The 18,130-nt window shown below is 39.5% G+C and overlaps 1 protein-coding gene across 2 annotated transcripts in view; it reads right to left on the bottom strand.

Moving 5' to 3' along the window:
• Positions 1-18,130, bottom strand: part of RINT1 (RAD50 interactor 1) — a 625,783-nt gene that overhangs the window by 258,374 nt on the left and 349,279 nt on the right. For both annotated transcript variants that reach the window (XM_044088530.1, XM_044088531.1), the window contains one exon: positions 2,705-2,904. In XM_044088530.1, the coding sequence (XP_043944465.1) occupies positions 2,705-2,904 (200 nt within the window). The remainder of the gene's footprint in view (positions 1-2,704; positions 2,905-18,130) is intronic.

The following is an 18,130-nucleotide window of genomic DNA, read 5'->3' as shown; positions in this document are numbered from 1 at the left end:
TAAGGAATATGTCACACATTCCTCCGTGGTACTTGCCTCAGACCCCTCATCTATTATCTCAGCAGAACTATCAAATTCTGCACACTCAGCGCCAAACTCTGAATCTTGCAGCATGGCTAATCAATTAATTTCACCAGTCACATCCCTCAGTAAACCTGTGATGGATGTCATTTTGGAGGCTAATAGGCCTAGTACTAGAAAATTGTATGCTGATAAATGGAAGAGATTCTGTGCCTGGAACCAAGCACAAGGAATAAACACAGCAATGCCCAATATTCCTCAGATTCTGCAATATTTAACTGAGATGCTTCACAAGGGCCCATCTTTTTCTTCTATAAAAATCCATGCCTCTGTCATCTCGGCTCATTACAACACAGAGCCTCCTCTCTTTTCTCATCCCCTGCTAAAGCAGTACCTCAGAGGAGCCAAAAATTTGAGATCTCCCAGGAGAGCTCCAACTCCTACATGGGACCTCAATTTTGTGCTGGAAAAACTCACCCTACCTCCTTCTGAATCAGCTGCCACTGCAGACATAAAATTTCTTTCTTGGAAGACAGCCTTTCTTTTAGCAGTCACTTCAGCTAGACGGATTTCAGAACTACAGGCTCTCATGGCAGTGGAGCCTTTCATTATCTTTTATCCGGACAGGGTGGCCCACAAGACCAATCCTTCTTTTATGCCTAAGGTGGTATCCAGTGTGGCTCTTAACCAGACCAGTCATCTGCCAACTTTTTTCCCAAATCCGCAGAACAAGGGAGGGCAAATTCTGCATTCACTGGATGTACAAAGACAACTAAGATTATACTTAAACAGGACAAAATCTCAAAGAAAGTCTGAGCAACTACTGGTGGCATTTGCTGCAGGGGCAGAGGGGAAGGCTATCTCAAAGCAGACTGTTTCAAAATGGATAAGCCATTGTATTCGTTTCTGCTACATGCAGCCATGGTAAACCTGTCCCCATGGGGATCAGATCCCATTCCACCAAGTCTGCATCTACTTCTGCAGATTTTCTCAGAGGAGTTCCTACCAGAGACATTCTAGAAGCTGCTACTTGGAGCTCAGTTCATACGTTCACAAAACATTACCATTTACCTCTTTTTTCTAAATCCAGGGCAGGCTTTGCCACTGCTGTCCTGCAGGGCCTTATAGCCGCTCCTAATGCTGTATAATTCCATCCTCCTATCCAGAGCCTTGGGATTCTACCCAAATGTAATAACTGTAACAGTGAAACATGAAGAACATAGTACAGTTGTGTACCCTTACCATAAATGTGGATGTTCGAGTGTATTCACTGTTGCAGTCCGGGTTACCCACCCACCAGCCCCCTTTCTTCTCTATTATTATACCTCTTCTTTCCTTCACTATGCTCAAAAGCCTTTTTGGTGTATTTGGTTTTAGTTGAAGGTAAACTTTTTGTGTTCTAAATTACATGCATATATATATATTTATATATTTCTGCTCCCCATTTGGGGGGCATCTGACATCTGGGGCAAGAAAAACTGATTCAAATGGCGTCGGCTGCATGTTTTATACCCCTGACGACCTGACGTCATGGAAGAGGAGACAGCAACCGACGCAGGACCCAAGACTTTGTTATTCAGGCCGACTGTGGGCAACCTGCCAGCAGATTACCCAAATGAAATGACTGCAACAGTGAATACACTCGATCATCTACATTTATGGTAAGTGTACATAACTGTACTTTATGCCACTTCTTGATGCAGATGATATGCACTTGCAAAAGGCCAAGGCATGCACCCCTTGGCAATTACAAGAACAATCAAAGAAAACAGCAAGGTGAAACAAAAAACTGTGCACTGGCTGCCTGGATGATAGACTGCCCATGGCACTGCCCTATTATGGGAAACAACAAATAGGTATATGGTGTGGTGGGGAACAAATTTAATGTCTGGCAAGCATGCAGAAGAAAAAGCAAAAAAAAAAAAAATCCAACAGCTGCTTATGAAAAGGATGTACCCAGTAACATGAAACATGACTCCGCTTCATTATAAAATTATAAAATATTACATTAAGTCATGCCACATTCCATACTGATGGAATCAGAAGTTGAGCTTTATTTGCTCTTGAACGTTTGGTGATTGGCAGTGGTACTGAAAAGACCTAATTTAAGGAGAATATCCCTTTCAACAGTTGAAGTGCAGTTGTATGAGAACAAGGGTATCAGATGGTTCACTGTCCAGGCTAAAGGAAAAAGATTTTACTGTTCTTCACAGAAAGGTAATCAAATATACAAATGCAGGATTTTTTTTTAATTTTCTACAAATGTGCAAAAAATCTATCAGAAAGTCCTTGTATACAGGGGCAAGACAACAGAAACAGCTTTACAATTTTTTTTCTCATGTTTCTCTCAGAATTACAAGTAATAATGGTTGCATATAAGGGGCGAGGCCAAAAGAAAATTGAAGTGCTGGTGGGAACCACTACAGTTACTTTATTGTTAAATCTGTTATTTTAGCAGATAGAGTACTCATAATTTCCATGTTCAGTAACTGAAGGATAAGAGAGGTTGCTTTAGCAGATCTAGCAGAGCTTCAAGTCTCACTGGCATGCTGTATGTTAACATAATCATATGCAAAGATCTCCTGGTATTGCATTAATCACTGCAATTTTTTAAAAGAATTTCTGAGAAAACATTAATTTGCAATAAGTCCTATATATAAATGAGGCTTTAAACACTACTTACAACATTATCTGCCCAGTCTGCCAGTACTGCTGCTATGTAGTTAACAGCATTAAGGATAGCACAATAGCGGGAGCTTAATGGTGTTCGAGTCTCTTCCTTCATAACTTGTGTTAGCCTGATCCTGAAATCATCAATCAACTCTTTCTGCAAATCCAAAAACTGCAACTTTCGTGAAGCTGAAGGAATAGACTTGTATCTATCTGCAAACACAAACAAAACAGTAATACGCCGAGGTATACACATTTCATGTTAATGACATAAAAATGAATGTCAAAATGTCATTAGTTGCACGAAGCAACTCTAATAGAAGAACTTCCAATGAATTCAGCCCTCATCTTTTATTCACAAAATAAGGCTTTTCACTCACACTCTTTACTATCAATTCATTATTTACTAAAATTCTATAAAACAAACCACAAGTAACAGAGAAGTGTCAACTGTATAACCGTTTATGGAAACACAAACATTCTTAACTGTTCATCTATTATTACAGTCATGTGATTTTATTCTATTCTATCACTACCCATTACAGATCTAAACAAATTGTTCCTATGCATAATCTTTTACAGCTGACTAGGTGTGCTGTGGATACTGCCTCTCTTTAAATTTATGCATAGGCAGGGTTACTTAATCAATTATTCCGATACTATCAATCTACAAGTACTTGCATAACCTGCCCTTTGACAATATTTTCTTTAAATAAGATGGGCGCATTCTTCTACAGTGTAAGCAGTTATTACTCATATCCTTCCCATGCACTCTTAATTTCATTACTCTCATCTTTAAAAACTGTCACATCTAAAAAAAAAAATCACTACTAAACTACAATCAAAATAAAAATTCAAAAACTCAATGCACTGATTTACATGCATCAAGAAAGTCTCTAATGTAACTTCATTTTTGCCATACAATAGTGTTAAAACATACAAACAACTTAATATTTGTTCAGTCAGATAAGACACAAACTAATTTTCCCATTCAAGTGTGTGTATGCTCGCGGGCGCACACACACACACACACACACACACACACACACACACACACACACACACACACGTACACACGTGTATGGTTTCATTCATGTGTCTGAGATGCACATGGACAAATATTGTATTTACTGCACTACATCAATGGTTTGGTACATCAATGTATGCAGTTGTTTGACTATGTCTATGTTTTTTGATAAAAGCAGTGCAAGTTAATCTTTCATTAGATCTAATTACATTGCTTTCGGTTTGCAGCACTGTGGGTATTGTGTGTGAGATCGCACACAAAGCATCACGGGAGTATGCCTTTTTCCCCACACTAGTGTACAATCTTGGAGTTAATATACTAAAGTGGCGGCAGTGCGGGGTGGGGGATTGCCCCCTACAAAAACACTGTTGTATGTTTTTCCCTCCAAGAGTTTCTATTTTTAGTTGGAGTTTAATTCAGTATGTTAAGATACAGCAAAACCTCAAAATTAGTGAAATTCAAATTTTTTAAATTATATATTGTACAAGAATATATAAAGCACAGTTGACAATCACTGTGCCCCCAATGCTACACCATCTAATACTTAACGATGCTTCCATTAAATAAAATATTATTGTTTAAAACCAAATCAAAACTCCCAGACAAAACTGTGGATTTCTGCATCTCTGATCCTATTACTGCATCTTATGAAACTGATGACAGCCCTCCATGCCTTCATTATCTGGTATCCCTGTATATAGTAACTCAGTATCTACAGTCACTAAAATATGTAATTCATTGATTTCGATACATTTAATATTTTTTTATAAAATAAGAAATAACTTCTCCATAGGAAGTTGCCATACACAAATATATGCACTAAAAACTGCTAATGGTTCATTTTGTCCCATTTGAGGCTATTTGATATGGGGCAGTCTTCTACTGACTTAAGCACTTTATATAACAAATATAATTCATAATCTGGGGTGTTCTGCATTCAAATAATACTAAATTTATATTAAATATCATACCACATGCATTTCAATGGGCAAAACACAGGTGAAGCAACAGGGGTTAGGCATGCTTAATCAAGTCACTCTATACCAAAAGACCATTTAGTTCACAGGCTCATATTACGATGTTGAATGGATATATAATTTGTAGCCTACACATCACAAATTCCACTAATTATTACCCTCACAGCAAGAGGTTCTCCGGTTCGATCCTCAGCTGGGGTGCCTTCTGTGCAAAGTCTGCATGTCCTCCCTGTGGTCGCGTGGATTTCCTCCGGGTGCTCCGGTTTCCTCCTACATCCCAAAGACATGCTATAGGTGGATTGGACACTCTAAATTGGCCCTAGGTGAGTGTGTGCATGTGTGTGCCTTCTGTGGAAGGTTGGGCGCCGGGCTGGCAACTCCACACTGTAAAGCCTCTACTGCCAATCATGAGTAGACAGGTGATCCGCTGTGGCGACCCCTAACCGGGAAAAGCCGAAAAAAGAAGAAGATTATGAGGGAATTTTACTCACCTTTTCCATAAGAGAAAGTGGGGCGGCATGCTTGCAGAGAAGAGTAATTCTTTGAGAGTGGACCTAGGTCCCTAACAACTGTATCACTTCAGAGAGGAGGTGTCATTTACATTTCTTGACATTGGTCCTGATCCCATTGGTCTGTACATATTAGGCCACCCTAGAGGATCTAGCAGTCCACTGGGGAGTTGATGATGGTTCCAAGTTCGCAATAAACTGCAAACTTCGTCAATCACAGTGCTGTAAAATTAGCTTTGACATCTAAGAAATAAGCACTGAACTAACACAGTACTGGAACTAATAACCCTTTTTGACAAGTTTACTTGCTGTACTGACAGACTGGGTCCTCTTAGTGAGTCAGTTCATCATTCAACAGGTCACATGCCACACAGGTAAAATGAAAAGTTGAATTTAAAAACAGGGAAGAAATAAGAAAAATATGTATGTTTAAAAAGTAACAAGATAAAGGGACTGACAAAGGTTAAACCATTGCAAAACAAGGAGAATCTCATAGAACAAGAAGAGGCACAACTGCAGAGTACTAAAGAGAAAATAAGGGGCTACCTGGATAATATGTATGAGTTTAGAAAGACTGCTCTTAAGCAACTGTGTTTTGATGATAACTCCAGAGCACAAAAGCTTTTAGCACAATTGCTCAGGCAAGAGAAAGTAGAAAGGATAGTTGTCAAGCTTAGGAAGCCTATAACAAGGAAAATAACCAGAGATCCTGTAGCGGTACTAGCAATATTCTGGAAAATTTTATGAAAATCTGTATAAAGCTGAGAAATGTGGAAATAAAGAAAAAAGTAGAAATGGAAATGTTTATGTAAGAAATAAATATGCCAAGGTTAGAGGCAAATGAGGCTCAATTTTAACAGTTGAAAGCAGAGGAGATAAAATGGTGTACCAATCTACACCAAAGTCTTCATGAATAGATGGTACTCCTGTGAAAGTTTGGAAGCTAGGAGGGAAGAAAGTGATAAAGATCTAGAAGGTAGTTTAAAAGAAGTGCCAACATTTTGTAACAAAGCTGTGGTGGTTATAATACCTAAAGATGGTAAAGACCCATCATATTCAGCTTCATACAGGCCCATTTCAATTCTAAACCATTCTTATAAAATGCTTATGTCTATAATGACTAAAGGAATGGTAAAGATAATGCCAAAATTGACAGATATAGATCAATGTGGTTTTGTGGAGGGCAGCAATCATTTGATAACATTAATAGAACAATGATGATCCAGAGGGAAGCAGAAGCTAAGAAAATACCATCACTGGTGGGTCTTGATGCAGAAAAAGCAGTCAACAGAATAAACTGGAAATTTATGAGCAGAGCAGTGGAAGTATTTGCATTCCCTAACACAATGATAAGGTTAGTTAGAAGGATATATGAGGGATCAGAGATGAAAATTAAAATGGGGGGCTAACTCTCTGATAACTTCTGTTTGAATACAGGATCTAGGCAGAGGTGTTCTCTCTCTCCCCCTTGCTATTTGCATCACATTTAGAACCACTGGAAATGAAATTCAAGTATACAATTGGTATTGTAATCAGGAAAAATTGACTATTTGCAGAGGATATTATTTTATATGGGAATAAACTAGAAAAGGACATTCTCATGTGTCGTAGAACATTCTGAAACTGTTACAATTTTTTTGGGATACAAAATTAAAATATGATAAAACAAAGGCAACAGCTGTAAACTATGTATCCACACATGAATGGGTTAAGCAATGCCCATATTTATGGGGACATGATAACATGAAGTACTTAGGAGTATGGATTAAAAGGATTCTGTTATGGCAGTTAAGGATTTGTGAGAAGAGACTAAACAAAAGATAATACGAAAACTGAGAAATTGGAAGCTCTGTTTTATGGACATGGATAGCAAGATACAAGCAGTTAAAATGTTTTAGTACTGTTAGTTTTATACACAGGTCTAGCGTACTTTTATCAACCAAAGGAGAAGTTGTGATAGCAATTAATAAAAAGCTTAAGGAATTTTTCTGGGACAGAAAGAGGGCAAGAGTCAAGTGGGATAAGTTGATCCCTCCAATAGAACAAGGTACTTTGGGATTAACCAATTTAAAGGGGGTATTTCAGAGATGCACAGTATAGGCGTCTATGTTTTTTTTTAAACCATTGAATCTTTCTCATATGTAAGCTGGTGGGAGGAATCATAAGTATCACGGATACTATGAACCCCAAGATCCAGAGATGGTCTGTGGCTGAAGTCTGAGAGAGATGAGAAGCCCAGAAATATTTCCAGATAAAAATCCAACTTCTCCTGCATCAAAAAAGCCTTTTTTTCTGCAGGGTGTCTACAAGACATCCGAGAAAGAGAACCTTGTGTGACGGGGTCAAGGAGGATTTCTGAATACTTAAATGGAATTCCAGACCGGTCAAAAGAGATGAAAGCAACAGTAATGACTCGACACCTAGGAAAAGACTGCAAAGATAACTTATCTAAAGAAGGAAAAGTGTGAATGCAATTCAGTCGGCAATGAGATAACACAGGAGCTAGACATTTTGTAAACACCTTGGAACAGTACATAATACAAAGAGTTATACAGAGAACTGATTGTGAGACTCAATGACAGCAAGTCTGAGAAATTTTCTGAAGCCTTTCGCTATGGGAATGTGATGGCATGCATCTTTTAGATCCATTGCTTACATGAGGAATGCGAGGTAACAGACTCAGACAGGTCAACATCTTGAAGTTTGGTACTTTCACATAGATTTAGGAAAGAAAGGTCTAGAACAGGTGTCTAAGATGGCTCTCTGGTACCAGGAACATTCTGCGATAAAAGCCTTTGCCTCATTGAATTAAAGGCACTGGTTCTATGACTCCTAGAGTGTGTGTAATTGCTGAAGAACCTGAGAAAAAAAGTATGTTTGGTTAACAGGGGGGGAGAGGAACTCCCCTGAAAGGAGGAATTTGTAGCCCAATGCTAACTGTCAATTCAGTATCAACTTTTCACCAAAACCCCCATATATAATCTCAGGGTTATCACTTAATCTCAATCCACTCTATTAACTCCAAAAACTGAACTTTACTGCACTGATAATACATTCTCCATCCTAGCACCTATACTATGGGACTCCATTCCTGTGTCAATCTGCAATATCCAAAAGTACTCAGACTTCAAACAGCACAAGGAGCACCTCTTCACTTAAACAAAGTGCAGATGCACTCACGCAGGTCACGTTACACGAAGCCTGCAGCACTCTCACACACCACTTTATCCTTATTTCACCCTTCATCTCATCTTGTCATCCCCTTACTTACTGCCTCTCATTCATCCTACTTGCCTCTTCTCTTTGCAGCTCTCTAACACTTCTTTCTACTCTTCTTCCCTATCCATGCCTGACTCACCTTTTTCCTCTCCCTATGGTATCCTTTTCTTCCACTATTCTTTCTTGTCTCTTCTAATGTCTTCATAACTCTCTATATAATGAAATGCTGCTATCCTTGTAGCATAAGCCATCTCAGTCATTACGGCGACATCTCATCCATAAAACTCTAAGCAGAATTCCATTCTTCCACCCATGTTTTCACATTGTATTGTTATTTATGTTTTTAGCATATCCTTCTATCTGTAAATATGTTTTGCTAACTTCTTAAGAGATCCTATTCATCTGGGCTGTGCCTGCAAACAGTAAACAAATATAAACTGTATCCCTCCTGAACTACCTCTAACACCTGTGTGTTTGTCACAACCTGCTGCTAAAGGAAAATGTACACAGCTTTGAGAGCTTGGGGTAGGAAGGGTGGGGTTTTGGGGGTGCTGGTATAATCATTCTGAAGTTGTGGGCTGTCCCTTTTTAGGAAAGGTTCCTTGCATCTTATTGTTCCCCTCTGGCCATCCCCTGTTTAAGCTTCAGAAGGCAGGGAGTGATTGTTTTGTTTCTTAGACAAGGAAAAGGATCTAGGATATTTTGTAAGGGGGGGGGGGGGCTGAAAAAAGACTTAGAAACTTCCTGAATTAATTTCACTCTCTCGTCAAACTGTTTGAGGAGCTGACTAGCAGATGAACCAAATAAAACGGGTCTGTATTACCAAATCGAAAAATCCTTTATGCAAATACCTAAACATCGACACCTATAACGCAAATCGCAAAAATCCCGAATGCACTAAACAGCGAAAAATAAAATACGAACTGTCACAGACGGTCAACCCCACCACCCGCTACATATTACCTACCCAAACAAAATAAATAAACCACATACATACATACACTAACTAAACCCTACTTCTAACCTAAAGTAAAGCACCAAAACCCTACTTCTAACACAACACTAAACCCCACATACACAACTAACTATGCGCCATCTTTAACCCTTCCCTAACCCTAAGGTCCGTAACTACCACACACGTCCCCTACAGACATACACCCAAAAAAAAAAATAATACACATAATACATTTAACAAAACCCTACTTCCAACACTACACTAAACCCCACATAGGTTCATAGGTTGGTACTAGGCTATCAGCCCTAGGGCCTATACAAGCCTAGCCATAACAATTCCCTGGCTATTTCTTCCCACACTATTTACTTCCCTGGAACCCTGTCTAGCAGGGCAACTGACGTGATCCCCGGGGTGAATTTCCTTTCTCCCATCCAATCATCAAGGTACCTTTTGAAGAAGGCCAGAGAGGCACTCTGCTTGACATGTATGGGCAATCTATTCCAGAGTCTGGGGAGTCTCTGGGTCAGGAACCTTTCCCTCCAGCATGTTTTGTTTATTGTGATGACAAGGTTTAGATCCCTGGAGCGTGTGGCTCTGAGTGATTGGGATTTCTTTAAGTGTAGCATGTCCAACAGCTCTGGGTTTGACATGGCCTTGTATGTTAAGCAGAGATCGCCTCTGAGTAGACGATATGCGACAGAGTATAGCTGGAGTTTTTTAAGGCAGTCAGCATAGGGCATCTGATTTAGGCCTGTGATTCTTTTAGTGAGGTATTTCTGCGGCCTTTCCAGCTGTTGCAGATGTCTTGAGAGGTACATACCAAACGGGGCGTTGTATTCTATAATGGGTCTATTGAGGGATGAGTACAGTGGGACAATGACCTCCTTTTTTCTGGATGAAAAGCCCTTAGTGATGAGGTGTGCCACATAGAAGGATTTCCTGACTGTTGTGGCAATGTGGTTATCGAAGGTGAGACCACTGTCCACCTGTGTCCCTAAGTCTCTTATCACACTTTCGGTGTTTAGTGTACTGCCACCTATATGGTAATTCACAGATACATGTTTTTTCCCAAAGGGGATAACTATACATTTCTTGGCATTGAGCTTGAGCCCATGGCTCTGGCACCAAGCATCTGTTTCTGTAAGGCCCTTTTGTAGAGTATCCACATCATTTGGGGATTCAATAATGGCTCCCAGTTTGCAGTCATCTGTGAACTTTGTTAGCCAGAGTCCCTTAGTGTTGGCCTGTACTTCAGAGAAGTAGATGCCAAACAAGAGCGGTCCCAAGACTGAACCCTGAGGTACTCCATTTGTCTGGAGCTGGATTTGGAGTCGGCTACTTTTACAGTGTGGGTTCTTTCAGTAAGCCAGTTAGCAACCCATTAGGTGACATAGGGATTAATGCCCAGTTTAGTAAGTTTATCTATGATACACAACTATCTATGCACTATCCTTAACCCCTCCCTAACCCTAAGGTCTGTAACTACCGCACACTTCGCCTACAGACATACATCCAGAAAAAATAAATAATACACATGCATACAGTTAAATAAATCCCTACTTCTAACACTACACTATATCTTACATACATTACATAACTTTTCACTTACTTTAACCCACATCCTAACCCTAAAGTCCTATCTATCGCACACCTACCTTACGGAGCTATACCGCAGACGGGCCAACCATTACACTTCGGCATTGCAATTTTTGCTATTTTGGTCATTCGGCGTTTCCATCTTTCTGGCAATCCGTGCCGCTCTTTTCATATTTGTGATTATGGTCTTTCAATCTGGTAATAGGAACCCAATAAAACCACCTTATTGAAAGGTGAATTCAAAATCTCAGACTTTACCCAACCACAAAATGTCTGGTTACATACCCAGGCATATCTCCTCAAAACAAGAGCAGAGGCCGAGGCCCTAGGCACAGTATCTACACAATCATGCACATGCCTTAAGGCATGTTTTGTTTCCAACATTTCTAAAAGTATCTATAGTATTGAGACAGGCACTACCTTCAAGAAGAAGAGTGGTAGCTAGATCTCTCAAAGTGTCTTTAAAAAAAAAAACCCACAAACTTCCACGTATAGGTCTGATAGCTAAGAATTCCATATGCAAAACTAGAGGAGAAAAAATTCTCTTACTAAACTTGTTCAATATGTTCAAATCCTTGTCCACAGGGAAAGGATTAGATAATACCAGGAGCCTGCTACTTCTGGTGTAAATGTGGAAACTGTTGCAGGGTCAGACCCAAGATGAGAAAAAAAGTGCTTGTTTTGAAAAATTTTGTAAAATGTATGTGCCTTTTTGGGGACTGAAGGCTGTGAATCAAGGCTGTTACAAGCAACATTGCATACATCTAGGCATAGAATGAAACATATCCACTTGCAACGTATAATATCCCCTCAGTTCAAGAGGTATAATCCATTTGCACCTAATTCACTCTTACAATCCATTCACGACCTTCTCTCTTTTTTTTCATATGTGGTCAGGATGACACTTCAACAGTGCCAATAATCTAGAGAGAATTCAAAAGACTGTGAAGACCAGGTTTTCTCAGCATCAGAATTTTGAGCTTGAAAATCTGCAGTAGACAAATCCCCATCTCAGTCTGTGTTAGAATCATCGGAGTTCCTTAGGAACATTTCTAAGTACTAAATTCTGTCTACCAGGATTGATGGTGTGTAACAATGTCTTGGCTAAGGTAAGAAAAAGTACAGTTCCATAAATCCTACTTACCGGTAAGAAGAGATATTCATATATCACACTGTCTTAATGGCATATTGGTAGTAGTGTGCTGCTACTCATCCTCTGGCAGTCTACCAAAGCTCAGAGCTCCTCCCATTGCTTGTCTGTGGGTGTGATGGACAAATCACCTGGCAGTAGAAGGACTACCTTTTAGACTCACAGACAGGACCCTTTTGTTTTCTGTCTAAAACAACTACAGCTTATGTGCAAACACAGTAAGTAGAGTGATGAAACAATGCTTTGGCAAAAAAAAAAAAAAAAAGGTTTTAATGACAAGCTAAAATGCTTTCCCAAAAATGTTTCTTCAGGTCAAACAGACATAAACCAAACAAAAAAATTTTAAAGTTAAAACCAGTCAGGTGGTACAATTATGTCACCCACTGCATGGAAGAACTTTTAAACGTTTAAAGATACAGTACTTGCTACAGCTCAAGCAGCGTATACAGTCAAACAGCATTTCTTTCTTAATAGTATCAACTAGATTTTTGCATACAAGTTAAAACAGTTAAACAATGGAAATTTATTTTGTAATAGTTCATATTTTTTTTGAGGGACTGAGAAACCTCAGTGTTCCCACACTGAAAACAGACACTTTCTAAAAACAGTCCTCGCGAAAGAGGACCCCCCCCCCCCCTTTACAAGGAAAGTCAGAAACTGAGCTGTCCTCAGAGTCTGAATCAGAAATCAGAGGAGAAAACTCTGCATCTGTCCCTTCATCCTTCTCTCTAGATTCAGAACCTTGAATCTGTTCAGGAAAGGAGGTCTCTCTCTCTCTATTTTACCAGAAAGTGCTGTATAAGGATTAACAGCCTGAATTAAAACCTGATACAGATCCAGTAAACTACACTTGTCTAAAGGAAATCTTAGGAGGAGTAGATACATGCTGTTTTCTGTTTCTTTTTAACAGAATAACATGGGACCAACAGTGTTCTTAATGGTAGCACCAGCTTCTCCAGGGATGGGCACAACATTCTGATAAAACGGGGAAGCCTTCCATGTTCCCTCTTCCCGGACCAACAAGAGCATCTCTCCCTCACAGGACATGGCTAACCCCTGGTCCACAGGGGCTGTAGGTGCTACACCAAAGGGATATGGGCTAAGATGAATGATCTAAGGTACAACTAATGACCAAAGCAGAGTCACCCACCTGCAGCGGAGGCAAATTACTAGGCAGCTGTGATGACCTAGGCTATTTACCTAACTTTCTTTTTTTGCTGGAAGAAGGACCAACCATGGGGCCAAAAGATTGTTTCATGGTCAAGCTGAAAATGGTGCCTTCACCCCAGGAAAAACAAGCAGCAAATACTGGTAAAAACGAAGTCTTTTAAAGTTACTTTTTTCAAAAACATAGTAAAAAGCACTTTAAAGTACTTTAAAACATTTTGCTAGCCCCACAAAATAAAATAAACAATTTCTCCATAGAAAAAATGTTTATCAGCAACTTTTTTTAAACTGACAGGAAAAAAAGAGCTCTCCTATTTTCAAAAGTACAGTACAGTCTCATGGCAGTCTGTTAAAACACAAACTCTTAGCTTTAAAATTACTTTCTTGAAGTATTAATAATAAACAAAAAACATGAATGGAAGTTTTTTTCCCCCAAAGGGAACTCATCTGCCCAGCAAAAGAACAGACAAGTCGACCATCAATCCTTAAATACTTCAGAGGAGTGTACTCTTCAGTAGCAGCAAAACTCTGAAGGGCTTCGTGCCCAAACATGTCTTTTAGTCAGTTCAAGCTGCCAAAACAGTTTGGGCACATGGACAGGGCCCTGTAGCCTTAGATACTGGCCGACATGTTATATCATTGTCATGACATAAGCCATATTGCTGAGGTAACTGTAGCAGTGATCAATATGATAAACACCAGTGGTTAACCTTTTGGTGTATTTTTCTTCACAGTCATCTTCAATGATGGACCTGGAGAATTAATATCTTTCCCATCGAGGGGTCTCTTCTCAAAACACAGTGGCTGATGGACCTACTCATGTTAACATGGATGGTATAAATTGGGGGAAACTGCAAATTATGGTTTTCTAATTATTTTTGACCAATTCAGCACTAGGAGAAGTAAATTCAGGAAACCATTATAAAACTATCCCTTTTTTATTATAGGGTCTATTTATCCAGCTTATTGGTTTAGGCATTGCTCTTTAGGGGATTGTGAGCTTTCCACATTATATACGAATTTAATACACATAGATTTCCGCACACTTCATTACAAGTGGATTATAGGTTGACACTTGGTTAATGAATATTTCATTTTCTTTAGGGCAATGACTCTGTGTGTTGATAGAGCATTATTAATATTGGTCATCATATATTTATAATAGAGAAATGTGTACTTATATGTAGTTAGAAGGCTCCTTGCCTGCAAATATTTTTACTATTAGGGGACAGATTAGTTAATAGTCATTATATTATCTTTGTCTAAGAACAGGTGTTTGTTTATCCCTCTCAGTGGTTGGCATTCATAACTGCATTCAACTGATGAATTTCACAATACAAAATAGTTTTTTTGGTTTTGGATTGCTGACTTGCCTATTCTGGGTGGATTCTTCATGTGCCCTTTTGGGCCAATCAGGGTAATTGTTTTTTACCCCTTTTTTTCCTATCAGCCAACTTTTACATTGCTTTGTGACTCAAATGGGGTTAATATAACAGTTTATTGTATTAATCAAGTTTAAGTATAAGGGGTTTACTTCCCAGCACACTTGACAGTCTGCTCAGGAGATGTCATATAGCATCTATGTTTGGTATTATTACATCACAGTTGACTAACAGGGTTTTCAGAGTGATTGGAGCAAATTAGCAACTTATGGTCATGGATCTTAACAAGCTGCTTCAGGGCCTTTGTGCAGATAAGGATGATATTCATGTATTTGGAATTAAACCTATGGATGAGGGCTCAAAGGAGAACAGCCAGATCAATCTAGTTGAAGGCTGTAATTTGCTATTTATACAGCTTGGCAAGAAGGTAAAAACTTTACGTACCAACATTTGGCATTTAAAGCTTTTTAAAGCTTATCAAAATCAAAATATCACCCCGAGGGATTTAAGGACCAAATTACAGCCATTAGTCAGCAAGCCTGATATATTATTAAGGGATTGGAACCTGGCACAGCAACAGGCATCCATGTCCTTTGTTAACATTGTAGCGTCTTACTATGAAAGAACAATTGAGGTCAACATTTGTGATGTTCAAAAAATATGTGAGGAATTGAAAAAACATGAAGAACAAACAAACTTTAAGGACAATCTTAGTAGACTGTCAAAGGAACTGACTACCTTTGAAAATCATTTGAAAGACAAGAAGTTACATATGTTTTCCAGAGATATGGAGGACTATGAGAGGGGTAGGCCGTTTGAGTCACAAAGAAGTGTTAGGTTTGCGGATGGAACAAAAAATACCACTCAAATATGTAAAAAAGACCGCAATCCATATTGAAAAAAGGCAGACCACACACTACAATCTCGGGGGAGGAATTCTCCACTACTGACACTGAATCCACATATATTAGTGATTCCAAGAGGGGCCGGGGTCCAGAATACCCTTTAGGGGTAGGAGACACGGGGGTGACAAACATAGGAGTAAAAACCATAGAGGATCGTTTTCAATCAATAGTGAAATAAATATTGAATGCTCAAATGTGCATAACATTTCAAAATATGTTTTATCATCTGAAGAGGAATTATTGTTGAATAAAGGTCTTGGATTTCTCCCTGTTTTTTTTGTGGATGAAAGCATTTTTGTTTCTGATATATTATCTTTTTGCAAAAACATTAATTTAAAATTGTTTTTCGACCAACAGGATCATTCGCTGCGATCTACTGATTTTAGATTCCACAAATCAAATTTCAGTCACCCATGGACAAACATTTTGCCATCTTCCAACAGGCAGTGATTAAAGATTTGCATTACCATTTAGGCTCCTTAAATACCATTAGACATAAATTGACAAAGGCGGAACAAAAAGCTCTCATTGATCTTAAGGCCAACACTGATATTTCGATTCTACCAGCAGATAAGGGTGTGGCAGTCTTGGACTCCAGTTATTACTGGGCTGAGGGAAGTAGACAACTGTCCAACCCTCAGCATTATATGAACATGCCCACCTACCCCAATCCAAACTTTAAAAAAGAAATTGACAATTATTTGCAGAAAGCTGTTGAGGAGGGAATTATCAGTGTTAAAACCAGACAACAACTAATGGTCAATGATCCAGGTAAACAATATCTTTACCTATTGCCCAAAATTCACAAATCTTTGAATATGCCACCAGGCAGGCCTATTGTTTCGAGCACTGGCTCCCTCACGGAGCCATTGTCAGCATTTTTGTCAGAGTATTTGAAACCACTTTTGCCATATGTCAGAGCCAGATTAAAGGGTACCACCAAATTTTTACAAATTGTATCCGAGTCTCAATTGGAACCTCATTGGTTGATATGTGCCCTGGATGTTAAAACACTATACCAGCATTCCACATTGGGCTGGATTAACAGCATTAGAATTTTGGCTAAATAAGACCAATATTTATAGTCCAGGTTTCAACACATTTCTCATTTGTATGGCCGAGCAGGTCCTTACTAAAAACGTCTTCTATTTTCAACATGAGTGCTACTAGCAAATTCAAGGCACAGCAATGGACGCATCTTTTGCCCCAATATATGCTGATTTATATATATGGGATATGTGGAGGAGCACATCATATATAATGAAAGTACAGTTTTGTACCTACCAGAAATGTAGATGTTCGAGTGCTAATACAGCTGCAGTCATAACAGATGGGTTCTCCTGCCGTCAGGCGGGTCCTTGGTCGGCCAAATTCCAAAGTCTAGGTCCGGCGTCGGTTGTCGTCGCTTATTCCCTGACGTCAGTGCGGCAGGGGTATAAAGGGACCAGCCGACGCCATTTTCTTCAATTTTTCTTGCCCCAGATGTCAGGTGCCCCCAGAAGGAAGGCAATAATAAATTTGTGTGATAATGCGGTGCTATATAATCAAAATACAGTAGTTGCAAGCAAATACATCATAAATGAAAACCCCAATCAGGTTGTATGAGGATGTGTTAGCCTATAGGCCTGTCCCAAGAGGGGAAGGAGGGAGGGAAACCTGGACTGCAGCTGTATTAGCACTCAAACATCTACATTTATGGTAGGTACAAAACTGTACTATGTTCGTCGTGCATACAGCTGCAGTCATAACAGATGGGTAGAATCCCAAAGCTAAGAAAGGGGTGGCAGGCACTAGTCGGAGCTAGGAGGAGCCAAAATGCCCTGCAAGACTGCAGTGGCAAAGCCTGCTCTAGATTTGGAGTTTAATGGTAGGTTGTAGTGCTTGGAGAAGGTATGCACAGAACTCCAAGTGGCTGCTTCCAAAATATCCTTGGTAGGAACTCCTCTGAGGAAGGCTGCAGAGGTGGCTGTGGCCCTGGTGGAATGAGTTCTAATGCATGTAGGAACAGTTTTGCCATGAAAGGAATACCAAAAGCGTATGCAGTGGGCTATCCATTTTGAAATTGTCTATTTGGAAATTGGCTTCCCTTGAGCTCCTACTACATAGGCCACAAAGAGCTGGTCTGATTTTCTGAAAGGCTTTGTTCTGTCCAAATAATAACGCAGCTGTCTGTGGATGTCCAGGGAATGTAGTAATCTCTCCCCTTTGTTTTGAGGATTAGGATAAAAAGTAGGTAAATGTATGGCCTGATTTAAAGCTACCCTGGATACCACTTTAGGCATAAAGGTCGGGTTGGTTCGTAAGGAAACTCTGTCCTGATGGAAGATGATAAAAGGCTGGACAGCCATGAGAGCCTGTAGTTCTGAAACTTTACGAGCTGAGGTGATAGCCAGAAGGAAAACTGTTTTCCAGGACAAATATTGCAAATCTGATGAGGCAGCTGGCTCAAAAGGAGGCAAGGTCAATTTTTCCAGAATGAAATTAAGATCCCAAGCAGGTATTGGTTGTTTCCTTGGAGGCCTTAAATTCTTAGCCCCTCTGAGGAACTGCCT

Source organism: Protopterus annectens, chromosome 11.part0 (assembly GCF_019279795.1).
Source record: "Protopterus annectens isolate FY-2018-M chromosome 11.part0, PAN1.0, whole genome shotgun sequence".
Taxonomy (NCBI): domain Eukaryota; kingdom Metazoa; phylum Chordata; order Ceratodontiformes; family Protopteridae; genus Protopterus; species Protopterus annectens.
This window is presented reverse-complemented; position numbering and strand designations above follow the sequence as displayed.